Source organism: Cygnus atratus, chromosome 7 (assembly GCF_013377495.2).
Source record: "Cygnus atratus isolate AKBS03 ecotype Queensland, Australia chromosome 7, CAtr_DNAZoo_HiC_assembly, whole genome shotgun sequence".
NCBI classification, from domain to species: Eukaryota; Metazoa; Chordata; class Aves; order Anseriformes; family Anatidae; genus Cygnus; species Cygnus atratus.
In genome coordinates, this window is record NC_066368.1 from 13,206,061 (window position 1) to 13,223,554 (window position 17,494).

At 43.4% G+C, this 17,494-nt stretch overlaps 1 protein-coding gene across 5 annotated transcripts in view; it reads left to right on the forward strand.

The window, feature by feature from the left end:
* SH3PXD2A (SH3 and PX domains 2A) overlaps positions 1-15,797 on the forward strand; it is a 252,573-nt gene extending 236,776 nt beyond the window's left edge. For all 5 annotated transcript variants that reach the window (XM_035547572.2, XM_035547575.2, XM_035547577.2 and 2 more), the window contains 2 exons: positions 1,670-1,789; positions 1,921-15,797. In XM_035547572.2, coding sequence (XP_035403465.1) covers positions 1,670-1,789; positions 1,921-3,816 — 2,016 coding nt within the window. In that variant the 3' untranslated portion in view covers positions 3,817-15,797. The remainder of the gene's footprint in view (positions 1-1,669; positions 1,790-1,920) is intronic.
* Positions 15,798-17,494: the final 1,697 nt, after the last annotated feature.

A 17,494-nucleotide genomic window follows, 5' to 3' on the forward strand; every position in this document is an offset into this window, starting at 1 on the left:
GGACTAATTTATGTGATTTGGTCTGTCATCTTCAGATGGGCACTACTCTGTAATCCATTTGCACAAAATTCATGCTAATAACTTATTTATAGATAAGCAATACATAGTATTGAATCTTTGCTGTACCCTTTACAAAGAGTATGTGCCTTGTAGTTCTGTCACCTGAGATGCCTCTTAACAAGCTAGATGAATATCATACTAGCATTTTCTAGACTTTGGCATTACATTTGGTTTTAACAAGACTACCACACTTAATCCCATACTAAAAATAACAATGATAATACATGTGAAACCCTGAACACGTCTGCTGTTTCCAATTATCTTCATTTAATCCAAACCATCCTATTATCTGAAGACATTTTATTATACTGTACTTCTGCTGTGTTTCAGCATTTATAGTGCTGAAACATCCAATTATAACATTGTTAGATGCGGTTTCTAAGGTACAGCGTTGCATTATCTGCAAAATGCCACGTGCTGTGTGAGATGAAACATGGATTGGTAGTCATGGGGATTATCTTAGAAATGGGGGAGCACATGAATAAATGCAGTATGTAAATTGTCTTTCTCCCTTTAATTGTTTAGGATTGTTTAGTCTTCTGCTATCCTGTGTTTTGCTATCCTGTGTCAGTGGCAGGTTTAGCCTGTGTTCAAGAGATTCTGGCATATTGGAGTTCTTGTGTTAAGACCCGAAGGAGTGAAGTGCAGAAGCTGTGAAGCTACACCATCCTCTAGTCTATCTGTAGATAAGCAATATACTAATCTGAAAAGCTTCTGATACTTAAATTCTTGAAGGGACTTTTATCCCATCTACCCTATTTATCACCTTAAAAATAATTGAAATGAGCTCTAAAATGTGACAGTTTAATGTAAAGGCACTTAGCTTTTAGAGGAGTCTGGTATGCTGCCAGAATGGCTGTAAATAGCAGTGTCCTGTTTCTGGTGGAGTCTCCATGCAGTCTAAATTCAGGTTGTGTTGGCATTCAGGTGCTGGGGTTGAATAGAAATCCCGGGTCTGTTATAGGGAGGAACTGGAATCTTGTGATCCTAAAGTCCTTTCCCGTTCCCCTATCACTCTAGCTGAGCAAAGCTTCCCAGGGTCTATATTATCCTTGTTTCTTGCTGTGACAGATGCCTGTTAGGTTGTATCACTGAAGAATTCAGATTATTTAAAATCTAGCAGCATATTAAGAGCAGTAATTCATTAGGATTAAGTTTTAATAAAGCAGTATATTTGGCAATAGGCCAATCCTGGGCCTATCCTGGGCCTGTTGCAATGCAGTTTTCTGCAGTTGTGACAAGCCATCCAGAACTGAGTGTTTCTGGACAAAATCTTGGAGTAAATAGGCTGTTGTTACAGTGACTGGAATGGCAGCTTACACTTTATGGCCCGTCAGTTAAATGTTTTACTGTTCAGGTAAAGATTATCACAGTTTTAATAGCTAGTGAAGGTGTCATGAACAGTGCACATTTTGAAAGCTTTCTCTCTTGTGGCCAATCTCAATACTTCAGCTTCCACTCCAGAGAATCAGGAAGTTGTCGTTAGGAAGTAGCACAGGAAGAAGGAAGAGTTTTAGTGAATAGCACATCTAAGGAGGCAAATACTTATACTACCGTTCAGCCCACTGTTTCTAAGGCTTAATTGAACAAAACTTCCTATTTGTCATAGGGTTTTCAGTTGCCCAAACCACCAGAGCCACCCTCTGTGGAAGTGGAATACTACACGATTGCAGAGTTCCAGTCCTGCATCTCTGATGGGATAAGCTTTCGTGGAGGACAAAAGGCAGAGGTGAGCCTTAACAGTACAACTGAAAAAAATAATAATGCTTGGCTATTGTAGGGGACTGGGTTGAAAGGGAAAAGCGGAAAGCGATTTGTTGAGATTTTTGTGTAAGTAACATGCTCCTTGTCATCTTATAGGTTATAGAAAAGAATTCTGGTGGCTGGTGGTATGTGCAGATTGGAGAGAAGGAAGGATGGGCTCCAGCATCTTACATTGACAAGAGGAAGAAGCCAAATTTAAACAGAAGAACCAGTACTTTAACCCGTCCAAAAGTTCCTCCCCCAGCACCTCCCAGTAAACCAAAAGATTCTGAAGAAGGAACAACAACTGGAATGATTTCTTCAGGGGATACCCAGGACTCTCCCCACAAGCTCAAATATGAAGAACCTGAGTATGATGTGCCTGCCTTTGGCTTTGAGTCAGAGTGTGAAGTAAATGAAAGTCATCATGAAGAGGGTACTCCTGAAAAACGACTGTTTCAACCCCTCAAGCCCTCTCCTGTGTCATCACTTCAGAAGGCAAAGTTCAAAGTAGGAGAGTCTTCAGAGGATGTTGCTCATGAAGAAGAGACCATTTATGAGAATGAGGGATTCAGGCGTTATGCGGAAGATACTTTGTCCAATAAGGAATCTAGTGGAGACTCGGATTCTCAGAAAAGCTCCTCTCTCTCCTTGATCCGAAGGAACTCTCCATGTTCCAACTCCCCAAAATCATCACTTGTGAAGCCCAAGATGGACAAAAACATCCAGCCCGATCTTGGAAAATGTCACTATTCCAGGAATGAGGAGACGAAACCAAGGTCAGCTTCAGATGTTGGTTTACGTAGCATGCCAAGAACGGGTGTGAAGAAAGAGCCTGGGCAGAGTCCTTCCATTAGAGCAAAGCCAATCGTTAGGCCCAAACCATTCCTGAACAAGGCAGATTCTCAGAGCCAAGAAAAGATGGATATCAGCACTTTAAGGCGTCAGCTGAGGCCAACTGGGCAACTCAGAGGTGGACTTAAAGGTTCAAGAAGTGAAGAGTCTGAGAGCCCCCCACACACAGCTTCTGAGAACCAAGATGATCCTGTTAGGAGGAGCTCAGCTGACCTCATTACAGCTCCTTCCCGTGCCATTTTCTGCTCTAGCCATCCAGCCAAAACTGAGCAAGAAAATGACTCCAGGTGTTTCTATGTGACCACTGACTCGTACCAAAAGGTACAGGATTCTGAAATTTGCTTCCCAGCGGGTGTAGAAGTAGAAGTGCTAGAAAAGCAACCCAGTGGGTGGTGGTACCTGAAATACGGAGATATGGAAGGCTGGGCTCCTTCCCATTATTTGGCTCTCCCGGATAACCAGCGAGAAACCACATCAGCAGAGACTGACGCCTCATTTGCCAGGAACAGGAAAAATGAAAACAAGTCAAACAGTTTAGAGAAGATAGAGAAGAGAGTTCAAGCTTTGAACACCATCAATCAGAGCAAACGTGCAACGCCACCCATCCCAAGCAAACCTCCTGGTGGTTTTTCAAAAATGTCAGGGCCAGTCAAAATGCGGAATGGTGTGAGGCAACTTGCTGTCCGGCCTCAGTCAGTGTTCGTGTCTCCCCCTCCAAAGGAAAACAACCTGTCATGCTCCTTGCGCAGAAACGAGTCTTTAACATCTACTGATCATCTTAGAAATGTCCGTCGGAATTCCTCCTTCAGTAACACACGGTTGCAGCAGGGTGATGCGAAGGGAAAGCAGCCTGAGCGGTCAGGCACGGACGGCTCAGAGACCACCTCCAACCTCCCCACCCAGAGGAATGGGATCCCTGTGTCCACTGTCAGGCCAAAGCCCATTGAAAAGTCCCAGTTCATCCACAACAATCTCAAGGACATCTATGTTTCAATTGCAGACTATGAAGGGGATGAGGAGACTGCAGGGTTTCAAGAAGGTGTCTGCATGGAGGTCCTTGAAAGGAACCCAAACGGCTGGTGGTACTGCCAGATCATGAATGGTGTGAAGCCATTCAAAGGCTGGGTACCCTCAAATTATTTGGAGAAAAAGAACTAATATTGCAATATCTTTAACGTCCCTAATTTATACTGTTCCTGCTGTGTAAATGTGGAAAAAAAACAATTACTACACAAAAAGACGTTTCCCTGTGCCCCAGTTTGTACAAAGGGACAAAGGAGTCTATGCTGAGGACAAATCTGCTATGTTCTGGAGAGGTTTGTGGGGTTAACATGTTGTAAGCAACTATGAGGAAGATGCAGCATAGTCAAATGCCTTTTTGTGAAGTTGTTAATAATCTTGTATGTGTAACAGGGTATGACATCCCATCTTTCCAGTTATTGACAGGAAACCAAATGTGTGCCTTTCGTGAGAGAAATACACATGCATCTACTTGGGGAGTTTTGTGCCAAACTCTTTTACAATCTTGGCTCCCTTTCTCCTCGTTCGTGTCCATACATGGAATACCCAAGAGTTTTGGATGCATTTCCACAACTTGCGATGAGAAGCAAATGGAAGTTTCTGAAACACAGAGGGACTCTAATCCTTTGGAGAAGCTCACTTTTTTTTAAACTCTTCTCAACAGTTGGTTGGTCCAGAGTTGGAGCCTTTTCATTGTGGAGAGATTTGGTCTCTGACTTCAGCTGTATTTTGTTGATACTGATAGCTCACCGGCAATGGCGATCAGGTGGTGATGGTTGGGGGCTCTTTGTTTCCTTTCTTTCTGTCTTGTTCTTTGAGTTGATTTCAGGTGTTCTAGGGCAGCAATGCCTACTGGTGCTTGTAAAAACAAACCTACAAACCCCATGCTTAAGCACGTTGATTAATTTGCAGGCTCCATATTGAGTTCTGTGCTTGACTTCTGCCAGGAGATCCTGGCTGAATTTCTTTACAGAGCTGGGTTTCTCAAAACTTATCATAATATCAAAATGTACAAAAGTCCCTTAAGACACTGAAGACAAAGCTGTCAAATGTGTTGCTTCTGTTTTTTGTGATCTGGTCCAAATTCAAGCGTGCTGACTGCTGGCAGGGCCCACAAAGGTATTAGTTAGAAATAGCCGTAACCTTCTGCAACAGCAGTGTTTACAATGAGGGGGAAAAAAGCCATCAAACTCAGTCTGCACATCCTTAATTTGTATATTTTTGGGGAATTGTTTTTCTGTGTTTTTGTCTTTTCTGTGCATTCTGAGTTTACTTTTTTTTTTGTCTTGGTTTACCAGAAGAGACTTAAAACTGAAGTAGGAGCCAAATGTGTTTCTGTTCCCACTTGAATCCAGAAAGTACGTTTGTAATGGACAGTGTGCCTGGGCTTTTAATGCTCAGAGATTTAATATTGAAACAATTATGTCTAAAATTCATCTAACCAGGAAGCTGCCTCTTCTAGTTCCGTTTCTGTTTGCCTTTCTTAACTCATGCTTTCAAACATGGCACATGGTGGGGGTAGTGTGGTTGGAAATAGATGAGGCATCCATTGGAAAAGGCTTGGAATATGGAGTTATTCCTGAGGTAGCCAACTCTTGTACTGTAAACATCATTGGCCAAATCCCTACTGTACTTGAGAAAGTCTTGCTTTTTTTTTTTTAAATGGCCTTGTTAATCACTAAAGGTGAATATCTGGTTCCTTTAAATAATAGGCAGTATTGTATGTCCATTTTAAGGGGGAAGGGGCAGGCTATTTCACTACTGGTTTACACAAAATGATACGTGCCCTTTTTTCCCACCAGAGCTTCATACTGATTTGGCTTGGAAGGTAAAGGTTATAAAGACTTCAAAATAGCTGGGATCAAGGGACTGAGTAAAACAGCACAACAATATTGTGTGTTACCAGGGATGTTTCTCTGCCAAAAAAAAATTACACAATTTATATGTTGTTCTTGTCTTTATTGTTAATTTTCTTGGGGGGGGGGGGGGTAGTGTTTAATTGCCATGGTAATATCAAGAGAGTTGCCTACAGCTAACCTGGCTGATGTCCTTTTGGTAACTGAAACAACATCCAGGTGCCACAACTGGCTACGAACAGTGCTGTGGCCCGAGCAGCTCTCTGCATCCAAATAGGGATGGGAGGGTGTTTGGTTGGGATCCCTTTATATTGTGGTGGCAGGAGAAGGAGGTGTATCTGCACAACAGCTCGTATCACAGTGTGCAGGGTCCTCTTAGTACCTTATGTCTTGCTATATAATATATATGTATATATCCAGTTAGCTACATCTTACTGGATGTCTATCTGAGGCATTGTGGCCCTGTCTCTCATACTTCTCCCCATTTTTAGTTGTACTAATATGGTAGCAGCCATAAAAGACTGCTGGAGCTGTTGTGAGATTATAATAGAAGTATTATATTCTTCTGCTGGACAGTATTAAATAGAGCAATACATAGAGTTATCTGCTAGATTGCAGTACTAATAGTAGTGACTTAGTGACTCGTATTAATGTTGTTATGATTTATTTTAACAATAATGATGCGGAAGTGGTTCATTATTTTTGAATTAATGCACTTTAACAATAAAAGAAACCAAAATGAAAGCCAATGCAGAGAACTAAGTGCATTATTTAAAGGTGCAGTATATAATTATCATTTTCTTGAAGCACATATTTATTAAGAATTAACTTATTATTTAAAATATTCTAAAGTTTTGTTTAGAGACATTCCCACCAGGTCATCTCTTTGGGGGGATGTAGAAGCACAGCTCCCAAATCTTCTGCATTGAGCCACTGAATTTTCCAAGTACGGTGCAACACGCTGTGAGCCCCTGCCCAGTGGGAGGAAAGCAGCACGTGATTCAGACAGGAGAGCCTGGACTACTATAAATGTTCATGCTTGCATCCAGCAAAGCCGAGCCCAAAGCACCTCTGAACTGCAGGAGTCCTCATAGGGTTTGAGAAGGCTAAGCTGCTTTTGGTGGCCCTTTGTGACACTCGGCTGCCACGTGCCTTGCACGATGCTGGTTCCCAGTGGACATGAACTTGCTGCAAGGCTCAGGTTAGTGTGAGGGCTTTTGGATCTGCCTGTGAAACACAAGGCACCCGTGTAACAGAAGTTGCTCTGTCCCACAGCTCCTTTTCCACCTTGCTGGCTTGCTCTTCCACCCCTGGTTTTTGCAGGGAGTTGGTTTGGCAAGCAGTGCTGGGGGTGACACTGTTGGTGCTTGCAGCACCACCGGGCTTTTCTTGAGCATCAGCCCAAGGCATGTTCTTGCCCAAGTGCTCCTTTATTCTGTCTAGAAGGCTTCATGGCCCTGAGGAGAGCCAGAGCCTGTAGACGGGCTACAAAACCAAGCACATGGCCTCCTTCCTCCTTCTGCCCCAACCTGCATCAGCAGAAGGGAGGGCTGCAATTAAACTACTTGATGCTAGAAATGAATGTGGGCTGCTGCCTGGCATGTTGTGCTTCCCACCAAGTGGCAATGCTTTGGTTTGGGCTTCCCTTTATTTGATGTTTGGTGCTTTAAAAGGGCATTTGTAAAATAAATACCACCCCCTTGCACACACCCCAGAATTGCAGGTATTTTCTTCCTCTTCTCTTACTGTTGTCACAGCATCTCTGATTGTTTTTTCATTTTATTCTTTCAACTGAAAGGACAAGAATTATTTTCTTGATTGGCAAGCAGCTACTTGTAGTCAGCTCCGCTGATATCCAAAAGTACAAGCGATTTTTCCCTATTAGCTGTGAAACAGAGCGAAAAGCCTTAGACCAAATCATAAAGGCTGACTGTAAAGGCAAGGAAACCTGGTAGGGTTTCAGAGGACAGTGTAGTGCTAGAAGCATTTTAGCTCTTCTCTAAAATGTTCATGTTGCCTTAAGCTTTATTTACTAAATTTGTCAGAACTGACACTGGATCAAGAGCAATATTTAAATGCAACGTACACCTCAGTGAGCACTCAATGCAGAAATCAATAGTACTGTTTAAATGTCTCTCTTTCTGGTCTCTTCTTGAACCAGACTGAAGAGGAAGAGCTCTGCAGAGCTTCGGCAAGGCTGTTTGCAGCTGAAGGGGGCCCTCCTCCGGGGGAAGAGGCGGCTGCTGTCACCGCGGGGCTGGCGCCTTGCTCGCACCGCTGCCCGTGCTTTCCAAAAAGTCTTGAATTTGGACCAGCAGAAAATCCAAAACCCGATGCCGTAGAACAAAATTTGAGAATGTGAAAATTGTCTTGCTGTATACTGCAACTTTAATAATAATGAGCACTTCTGAGTTCGTTATTGAGGTTTATATAATGCCTGAAAAGTTTAGTTGCTGTTTTCCTTTGTCTCCCCATTCAAAACACTCTCTCGTAACAGCAGCAGTAATAAGTTTTTGTTAGCTGCCCTTCCCCGTGGGAGGCAATTCCTGTTAATTGTCTTAGCTCTCATGCCTTGCGGTGGGTGGGTGTAGTCATACCTACCAGCTGTTTGCAAGCCGAACTTTTCAAGATAAAAGATATGATGGGCGCGTGCCAAGATGTGTCAGCTGGACGCGTGTGCCATGTCGTCTCAACAGGAAGTTTTTGAATCAGTGTACATTAATAGCAAGTGCACAATAATGAAGGACTGAAATTGGCTGAAGGTTAGACTCCAGAAAAAATATATTAAATTTCACATCTGCGCTGGTACAGCTAAAAAAACAAAAATGGATTTGGCCCTTGTGGATGCGCACCCCAAAGTCTCTTTCCATTATGATGCTATAAAGTTTGACGAAGGCATTATATAATTGTTTTCATCACTTTCAGATCTTAATGAATCGTATTTTATTGTAATATATATTCATTGCTTTCCTCAGTTAAAAAGAAAGTTACTGCTTTTATCTTATATGAAAAACAAGGGAATTTGATAAAGCATTCATTATTTTCATATTACTAGTATTAACAGAATAGAACTAGTACTATTTAATTTTAGATCTTCATAGCTAGCTTGTTAATAACTCATATTTTCCTGTGTTGTATCCTAATTTTTGTCTATTTTTTCCCAAATACTCTGCATTCTTAAGAAAAACAAATCCAATGAGAGGATAAGTGCAATATTCATAGAATAAACAGGCCCCTCATCCAGGACTTGGAGTGGAACGTGCAGTGTGAAATGTTTGCAATTCTCTATTCATGCACTCTTAGGGGAAGGGAGAATGCAGGAGAGGGTGCAGCTGGATGAAAACAGGACCCTTGGGTAGGCAGGGACTGATAGCTGGGATTGTTTGGGGTGGGAACAGTTGCTTTTTGTAAAAAGCATCACCTGTTACTAAAAGTGTAAAGATTATGCAGCATGTTGCCAGGTTTATGTACAGAATGTACATTAACATCCTTATCAATACAGGACTTCTGAGCTATGCTTTAAATACTTTGTATGTCATCTATGCATGATACTGCTTTCTGTTATGTCTCTGCTGGTGGTTGTCCTCTCTTATGCTTCAGAATCGACTTCAAAAGGGAAAATGCTGCTGGTGCAGTCCCAAGTTTTGATGGTGTGTTGTTACTAGTATTTATTGAAAAAGCTATGGAAGTATTTTTACATGTCCTCATTTCTTTTTCATTTTTTTTTCACCTTAGGTTAACGATAAGGAAGAAAGTCCCTGTTTTAACTAGGTTATTTCTCACCTGCAGAATTTCACAGCCAATTTGGGTTTTGATACCATATTTCTTGGCTTGCAAAGGATGATCTCTCAGGTCCAAAATAAAGTTGAGCAGAAACTCTGCTCTTTGAAAGTACTTTTATTGTAAGTCCTATTTGAACGAAAGGAGAACTTCCATCTGTCCAAAACAATGTGATTTCCATGTAGCAGCAAAATTTTCTCTTTGAAAAACTGGACTGTTTTCATGAGAGTCAAAAGAAATGTGAAAGCCAGAGCATTTGGTTCTCTGAGCTCTGGGGAGCACATCTCCTGTAGCTCTGCTTCTTGTCCCTGGAGGGCAGTTGTACCTCAGCTTCCTGCTTAAGTTTTGTCCTGCTGTTCTTCAGATTGTGAAAGTATGAATATTACCAGAGACCTTTGCATTCAAATAGAAAAACTGAATTCTGCAGCTGTACTGAAATGTTATCAATGACATGATTTTGGCAAACATCGGATACTTTACAGATAAATCTGGTTTTGAGGAGCCAACCTAGTTCTTTCAAGTGCTCTTGTCTAAACCAGCAACAAGTCCATGAGCATCAGTAGAGTTGGCACTCACTGTGGACCATTCTCAGCAAAAGCAAGCACCCCTGCTCAGTCCCCATGCCTCCGAAGGGAGCACAGGATCACTGAGCCCCGGGGCTGCCATGCCACGACCCGCTTCCCTGCAGGTTGTGCAGCTTTTTAAAACCAGAGCTTTGCTGCTATTTTGCCGGTGTCTTCCCGACACCAGCGGTTCCTTCTCTGGCAACTTCAGATGCTATTTACCATAGCAAAGTGCTATGCTTTTGCATAGCAAAGTGCTGTGCGTAAATTCAGTGTTCAATAGCTGCCAACAATACCAATACGATGGTCTGAGAGCAAACGTTTAAGTTATTTTTTTCCCCCAGTTGCTTTTATTTGCTCGATAGAAGCAGGGATCACCAATGTGGCGATGTGTGGGGAATGTGTCTGCACACTTTACCTCTTCAATGGCCTCTGCTAGCCATGTTCAGTGCTTATTATTTCTCTTCCTCTCCCTCTGTGCTGCTCAGTGGCCACATCTATTGTTTGTCTGTAACTCTCAAATAATGTACTGTATGTAGGGCCCCTGCACTCGGTTGACTTTGGGCTGCAGTGTTGTTGCTTTTCCTCCTCTCTCTTAGCCCCCAACTCTGAGCAAAGCAAAGATTTCTGTCTTAAGTCACCTGTAGCTCTTCCTAGTTAGATACCTCTAGGTGTCAGCTTTGTGGGGTGTGCATGCACTGCCGAGGTGGGGAGCGAGGGTGTCCTTTTACTTGGGTGTCTTCACATCAGGGCCGGGGCTCTGCAGCGAAGCCGTGCTGCGTGTGGACCTGACTGGCGTAGGCAGAACAAGTTAGCTTCTCCCATTTTATAATGTCAGGGTGGGCTGGTCCCATAAACAATGTTCTTCATTTGTTCTTGCATCGAGGTAACATTGACTCTAGCTGGAGAGTGCAATTTTTTTTTGTTTTCTTTGTTTTTAATAAATAAATTTTGGTTTAAAGCTTCACACTGGCGTTTTACAGACCTGTTCTTGTCAGCATAAGCCACTGCTGTCCTGAGTTGAGACTCCTGTTTGTTACTGAATCAAAATAATGGGAATTATATTAACAATTGGGAAAGAAATGAGAGGTAACTATGTTGGCAGGGGAGGGGTAGATAAAGATAAAATATGAGGAAAAAAATGTTTCTAATAAGGCCGTAAATTATTGGGTCTGACACTGCGGGTGCTTTCTCTGTATAGATGGTTTTAACGCATCACTGCTCTGTGTTAGGGTTTTCTATTACTGAGAAACGTTGAGTTTTACACTCCATGACAGACTATGGCAATCTGTGTCTTGAAGCCAATGACCCACCAAAGTCAGACAAACTTGTGCTACGTGGTTCTTGTAGCAGAGGCAGTTCGTGTGGCTGGGAGGTTGCGTTCACTGGGGTCTGGCTGCTGCTCCACACCTGCCTGCTGGCCCTCCAAAAGAGCCGGGTGCTGGTGACACTGTTGGGAAGTGTTTTCTGTCCGTATCTGATGGTGATCTGCCCCTGATGCTCAGGGTTATTTGGGTGCAATGGTACCTTTCTGTCTTGGTCCCTGCGTGGTGGAGGAAAGAAGCAGAGGGGAGGGAGAATCGCTTGGCACTGCAGGAGAATTTCTGAAACGTAACTCTTGATATGAAAGTAAATATTTCAGGCTTTTCCAGATACTCTCCTCTCAAAGCTATGCTAGCGACTCTGTGTTTGATGTCTGAAATTGAAGCGATACAGCAGGCCTTCACTGTGCAAACAGCTCTGGTGTCGTTTGAGAGCTTGTTCTCAAACTGTGTCTGGGTCACCAGGGAAGGAGTAATAAATAAACAAAATCCTATCATCACCCTTGGGGTTTAGGTGGGGGGCGATCAAATTTGTTTCTGAGTCTGGGTCCCCCTGAGCATGCAGACTGGTTTTGTACCTGTACCCAAAAAGCAGGACAGAAGAGAATGCTGCAGTCACTGGACTTAGCCTGTAACAATTTAGTGGACTGGAGCAAATAAAAGGGGAATTAAAAACAAACCTTTTTAAAAAATGAAATATTTCTGTGAATAGCCGACTTAACTATTTCCTGTCTTAGACTTTCATGAGGGAGGAAAAAAACAGTTGTAATTGTTTCCAGTCTCTAGGAGAATTTTTTTTGCCCCGTGCTGAATAGGCTTGCTGAAAAGACTTGCTCATTACTCACAGTGGGTTCAAACCTGGAGTATTGTGAAAGCAGTGTGTGTGCAGTGTTACAATGACTTTCTTGTACTAAGGGCCCAAACTAACTGTTGTGGGGTCAATAGCGTACAGAGTAGGTGCACTTCTGTTGTCTGGCAAGGCTCATGTTATGTCAGTGCCGTTCCTTTATTATAGGTTTAATCACAGACAGCAGCGTTGGTTACTCTGCTCCCAATGTTTGGGCATAATCAAGCAGATGAGACTCTTCAGTTAAGACTCGATATCACATTCCACATAGGAGAATTCTTGCCAGCAGTTTGCTGCTTTGGTCAAAGTTCAGATGTAGATAACTCAAGGAGGGTGTTGAAAGCAACTCCGTTGGGCTTGTACATCTGTGGCTGTTTCCAGAGCTGTTAATTAGCCCAAAGAATTTCTGGAAACAGTAGATAATCAGTTACTGGGAGCCTAAACCTGTCACTGAGTGAAAGCTGAAATCTGTTTGAGTGGTTGTGCTCTCCTCCATTAGGAGAGCGCTTGCACATGGCTCGTTTGGGAAGTCCAATGGGTTTTACTCTAGCAAATTTGTATTTGATGACAAAATCGGTCAAGGCCTGGTCCAAATGAGGCTTTGCAATGGGTTTCCTGGGTCATTGATGTTCCTGTTGTGACCTTGAATATTAAATACTGTTGTCATTGTTGTGTTGGTGTAGCACTCCATTTTCTAGCGGATAGGTGGTGGGAATGTACCTGTGGGGGTTTGGGAGAGTATGTTGGTGACCAGAGATAGAGAAATGTGTGGTTGGTCTTAGTGTGTGTGGCCAAGTTGGTGATGCTATTTGTTTGTTTTTTATTGTTTTTTGTTTTGTTTAACATGGGAACCATTTTGTCTGTTCTGCTTGGGAAAAAGTCTAGAAGTTGGTGTGGTTTCTGTCACTGTGTACATGGAGAAGGAATAACTGAGAGATTTTTTTGATTTTGTTTTTATTTGGAGAGAGGTTATAGGCGGGAGTCCGTTCAGTTTGTTTTGGGATGCGAGTTAAGAGTTGAGCCAAGAGTTGAAGAAAATGAGTTTGGGGAAACCTTGTGGTTTTTTGTTTGGTTTGTTTGTTGTTTTTTGGGTTGTTGTGTTTTTTTTTTATAACATCTTTGGACCATATTTGCTTGTGGCCTCTAATCTAGTTTCATTGAAGGCAGTGGAGTGAATATTGGTCATAGTGCAGATGTTTGAGGTTTTGGCCAAGTATCATTTCTTTCAGAGCTGGCAGGTATTTTGACATTTATGGCATCAACCATTAATGTACCTATAGCAAATGTAGAGCTAGAAGCAGAACTAAGTACTGCAGCCCCATGGATTGTCCAATTTTTGTTTAATGAACTTGAGGTGACTGTTTGTACAGTGAAGAGCTCCTGCTAGGGCCCAAATGTATTTGGGTCTCTGAGATGCTTTCCTGGAAAAGCAAATCAGGTGCATGATAGAAAAATACTGTTTTTCTCAATCATTCCAGTCAAAACTGAAAACCAGAAAAATGGCACTTAAAACAAGCAACGGTACCTTTTGCCACCGGTGGTATGAGTTATATCATTAACGAGGGACAAAATGCACCCATCAGTCTGAACTGGCACAAAGCAGAAGACCTTCTTGTGACCAGTCCCCGAGTCTGCATGTAAACTTGGTAGATTCAATGCAGATTAGATTTCTAGCTAGCAAAGATGAATGACTTCTTTACAGGCCAACACAAGAGTTACATCCTCAGTGCAGAAAATACAGCTCTCCTTTGTGCCAAGTGATCCATAGAAAAGTCTCTCAAGCTTTTAGATCATTTGGGGACCTGTAGCTGATACATATGGTACTGTGGGCCTGCTTCTGGGACTGGGACAATAGAAGTGCATCTCCGTCCTAGTCTAGATTAATGAAATGACCATAGCACAATTTTTTTTTTGTTGCTCTAGATTTGTCGGGGGGGGGGGGGAGGGCAATAGTTGTGCAAACCATTACCTTCCCCCTAGACTTCCCAGACTTGCAGACTTGACTTGATTTTAGTGCCCGGTCCAGGGCTGGTTTCAGAGCTGTCCTTGTGGTCATGTCGTAGGCCAAGTGCAGTAAATGAGTGTTTGATCACCAGATCCAGCCTGTGTCTGCTCACGTCACAGGCAGGGGGGAGTTGGAAGATGGCTCTGCTGCCCTGATTGGGACAGGGGCTGCATTCAGGGTGCTGCCCTCATTTCTATGACTGCCTAATGGCCATATGCCGTGGCCATTGTGTTTGCTTGCTCAGAGAACCACAATACAATGTAAAGCAATGGAATTTGTGTGTGGTTTATTTGTTTCTTTTTTTGTTCGTTTTGTGGTTGTTTTGTTTTTTTTCTTTTTTTCCCTAGAGCAGCATGTGCTGAAGCCATGAAGTAAAAACAAATGTTTGGGGGTGGGATTTTAATCACGTCTGTGTCTGTAGAGGTGAGAACTCTGTATGGGTCACTCAATGGAGAATGAGAAAACTTCTCAGGCAATTGTGCTTGTGAAGATGCAAAGCAAGAACTTGAGATTTTTGTCTCTGAAGGTAGATCTCAGCATCCCTCTTCAGGCATTTGTTACAGCTTGGAGGTGAACAGTGTCTAATAATGGTTATTCAGGACCGTTCAGAAAGTTCTGGAGGAAAAGAAGAGACAATTTGAGGTTCTGTACACTTGTAGAGCAGGGAGTTACAATAAACTTAAAATACTGTCAGGTGCTTTATGGATTTGATTTTTTTTTTCCTAGGATTGTTACAGGTCCTCATGAGTGTATCCTGGCTGATGCTAGTGGTGTGGCACAGCAGCTGAGTGTAGACACCTGCAAAAATGCATAGCTATACATCTGTGGTGTACGTGTGTATATTGGCAAAAATCAGCCTAAAAAGGGCCTGGAGTAAATTATGCTTGATAAGCGCTCCCTATCCGTGTGTTCCACACACACCACAATAACATGTGTTTAGGCAGCTTTAGCTCCTCTCAAGGCATCTGCCATCACACACCTGACAGCACGCAGGTGCTGGCCTGGGCTTTGGAGGGTGGTAAATGCTAGTGGAAAGGGCAAGTGGGTGCACACCATCACCCTGCCCTTCCTGCTCTTCAGCTGTGCCCAAAGCCAGTGCTCTGCCATGCCAGTGCAGGATCAGGCCATTGGCACATTTGCCCCATCCAACAGAGCCAAGCTCAGCTCTGCTGAGTGCTTTGAGGGGTGTTTGCAGCAGTGAGCGCTGCTCCACAGCGGTGATGCGATGCTCACCTCCCATGTGTGCAGGACCAGCGGAGGTTGCGAGGGACGGCCAGAGTTTGAGGGCTGTTTTCTCAGCGTTATTACAAGTTCTTACAATGTGAACCTCTGTTTTCAAAGACTCAGGCAGAAAGGACTTGCTAAACAGACTGTACCTGTCATCTCCCAGTTCATTGATTGCTTGGACCAAAGGTGGTGCTAAATCTGATCTTCATCTGTAATATTTATATTTTGTTGGACTTTTTTTTTTGAAGTGTTTGATAAAAACAGATGCAGTGTCCTTCTTACATGAGAAGCTTACTCCCTGCTTGGGATTTGGCAAAATTCACTGGACCTTCAGGGTCCAGAATTGTTGCTTGATAACATTTGAGCAGGCTTGCAGTGTTCTGGGGGGAGGTGGGGAAAGGGTACTCTATCTTCAAATGCTTGCAGACTGTAAGAATTGACTTGTGATTTTTTTGTATTTTGTTTACATTGCCTCTTATGCCCTAAGGAAAAATAAATTTTTGACCTTTTTAATTGTGATCCAGTTGGTTTATTTCATTTTTTTCAACTTTTTCAATACTGTTTTTAATTCTGCTCGGTTTGTCAAACCACTAAATTTAACTTTCCCAAAATAACTTGTGACTTACGTGTATGTGCAATTGCAAATTTCAGCTCAGGCTTAAATGGATAAAGGATCTTCTCTTGTCCCCTGGCTCTGAGTTGTTACTGTACCTGTATTTTTGTCTCCTAATCCACAAAGTTTTATGGACTGCTGCCCTCAAACACAAAGACCCTTTGTATGTGTTGAGCAAGGTCTTAAGATACACTTCAGTGTGGCTTTTGGATCTGCTGGCATCAGATCCAAAATAAGAAGGGAAGCATTCTTTTGCTTGGGTGGCCCTTCTGTGATAAAAGGGTTGCTGAGCAAGTTGGGATGAGTTCTTAAACACCTCTGCGTGCAGGCTGCAGAGCAGGCTGTGGTTGAACGTGAGATTTTAAGATTTGATCCTGCAAGGTTGCTGGGTCCTGTGCTGGGCCCTGCTGGCTCCTTGCTGGGTTTGGAGGCCCAAATAATAGGTAGAAATTTCCTGCTATGGGAAGCAGATGAGTAAGGGAGACTAAAGAGCTTCTACTAATGGATCCCTGCTCCTTATGAGGGATGTCCCTGAAGGAAGCAGGGGGCAGTGGGATGAGGGAATGCAGAGTGGGGCGAGTTGTAATAAGGGATGTAATTCTAAACAAGACTGTTTGCGAGCACGTCAATCCCCAGCTCAGCTATGGGACACCTCTATGAAATATTGTCCACAATTGTCTGCTTCCTTGTCTGTTAGCAGTTTGCAAACCTGTAGGTAAAAAGGGTCATTCCTAGTGCCTGGCTTCCACATTGCAAATCAGAGCTGCAGAGGGGGTTGGCTCTCACTAACTGCTTGTTGCTGCAGTAGGGGATGGCTGAGCTTGCCTGCATGTGTCCTTCATTTTAGCAGGGGGACATGCCTTTGCTCCCTGCTGCAGCACTTCACAAACATCTTGCAGAGAAATGATGTCCCTGGAGATGGGCCAGCTGTCATCAGAGGCACAGCATTTGCTAACGGCACTTGTGAGATGCTCCTCTATGCTGGCACATAGGTGGGTGGTGCACAAGGAGCCCTGCTTGGGCACCCCAGCTCTCTGAAGGTTGCAAGGAATTACCAAGGCAGAACCCAGTCCTGGGTGCTTTAAAGTACAAACATATGCGTGAGGAGCATGCCTAGGAACTGTGCCTTCCCTTCCGTGTGTGTGTAGCATGATCCTTAGGGTTGGAAGGGTTTTTCTAGGCCAATGCAATCAACATATTACTCTAATGTACACCCTTGTATATTGTAACCCACCATTAATTGTTCCCTTCATTCCCCATTTTTCTCTGAGATCCACCATCAGAGCTATGTTGTACCCAGACTAATTCCTCTGGTCCCACGTATGTGTAGTTGTGAAAAGGAGCAAAATCAATCCTTAAAAAAATTAATGATAAAGCCTACCAAGTGCAGTGCTGGGCGCGGAACACCAGGTGGCGATGGTGCACCAGTTCTGCCACTCCTGCACGACTTTAGGAGCATCTTTCCCCTCTTCCTCATCCTTCCTCCTCCTCATCCTCCCCTAGCACAGTCCCTGGGCTCAGGCCCAACAAGCCACCGGCCAGGGAAGCCCTGGGGATGGATGGCCCTACCTGAAGTATGGGGAGGGCTGTGGTGGGGTCCCTC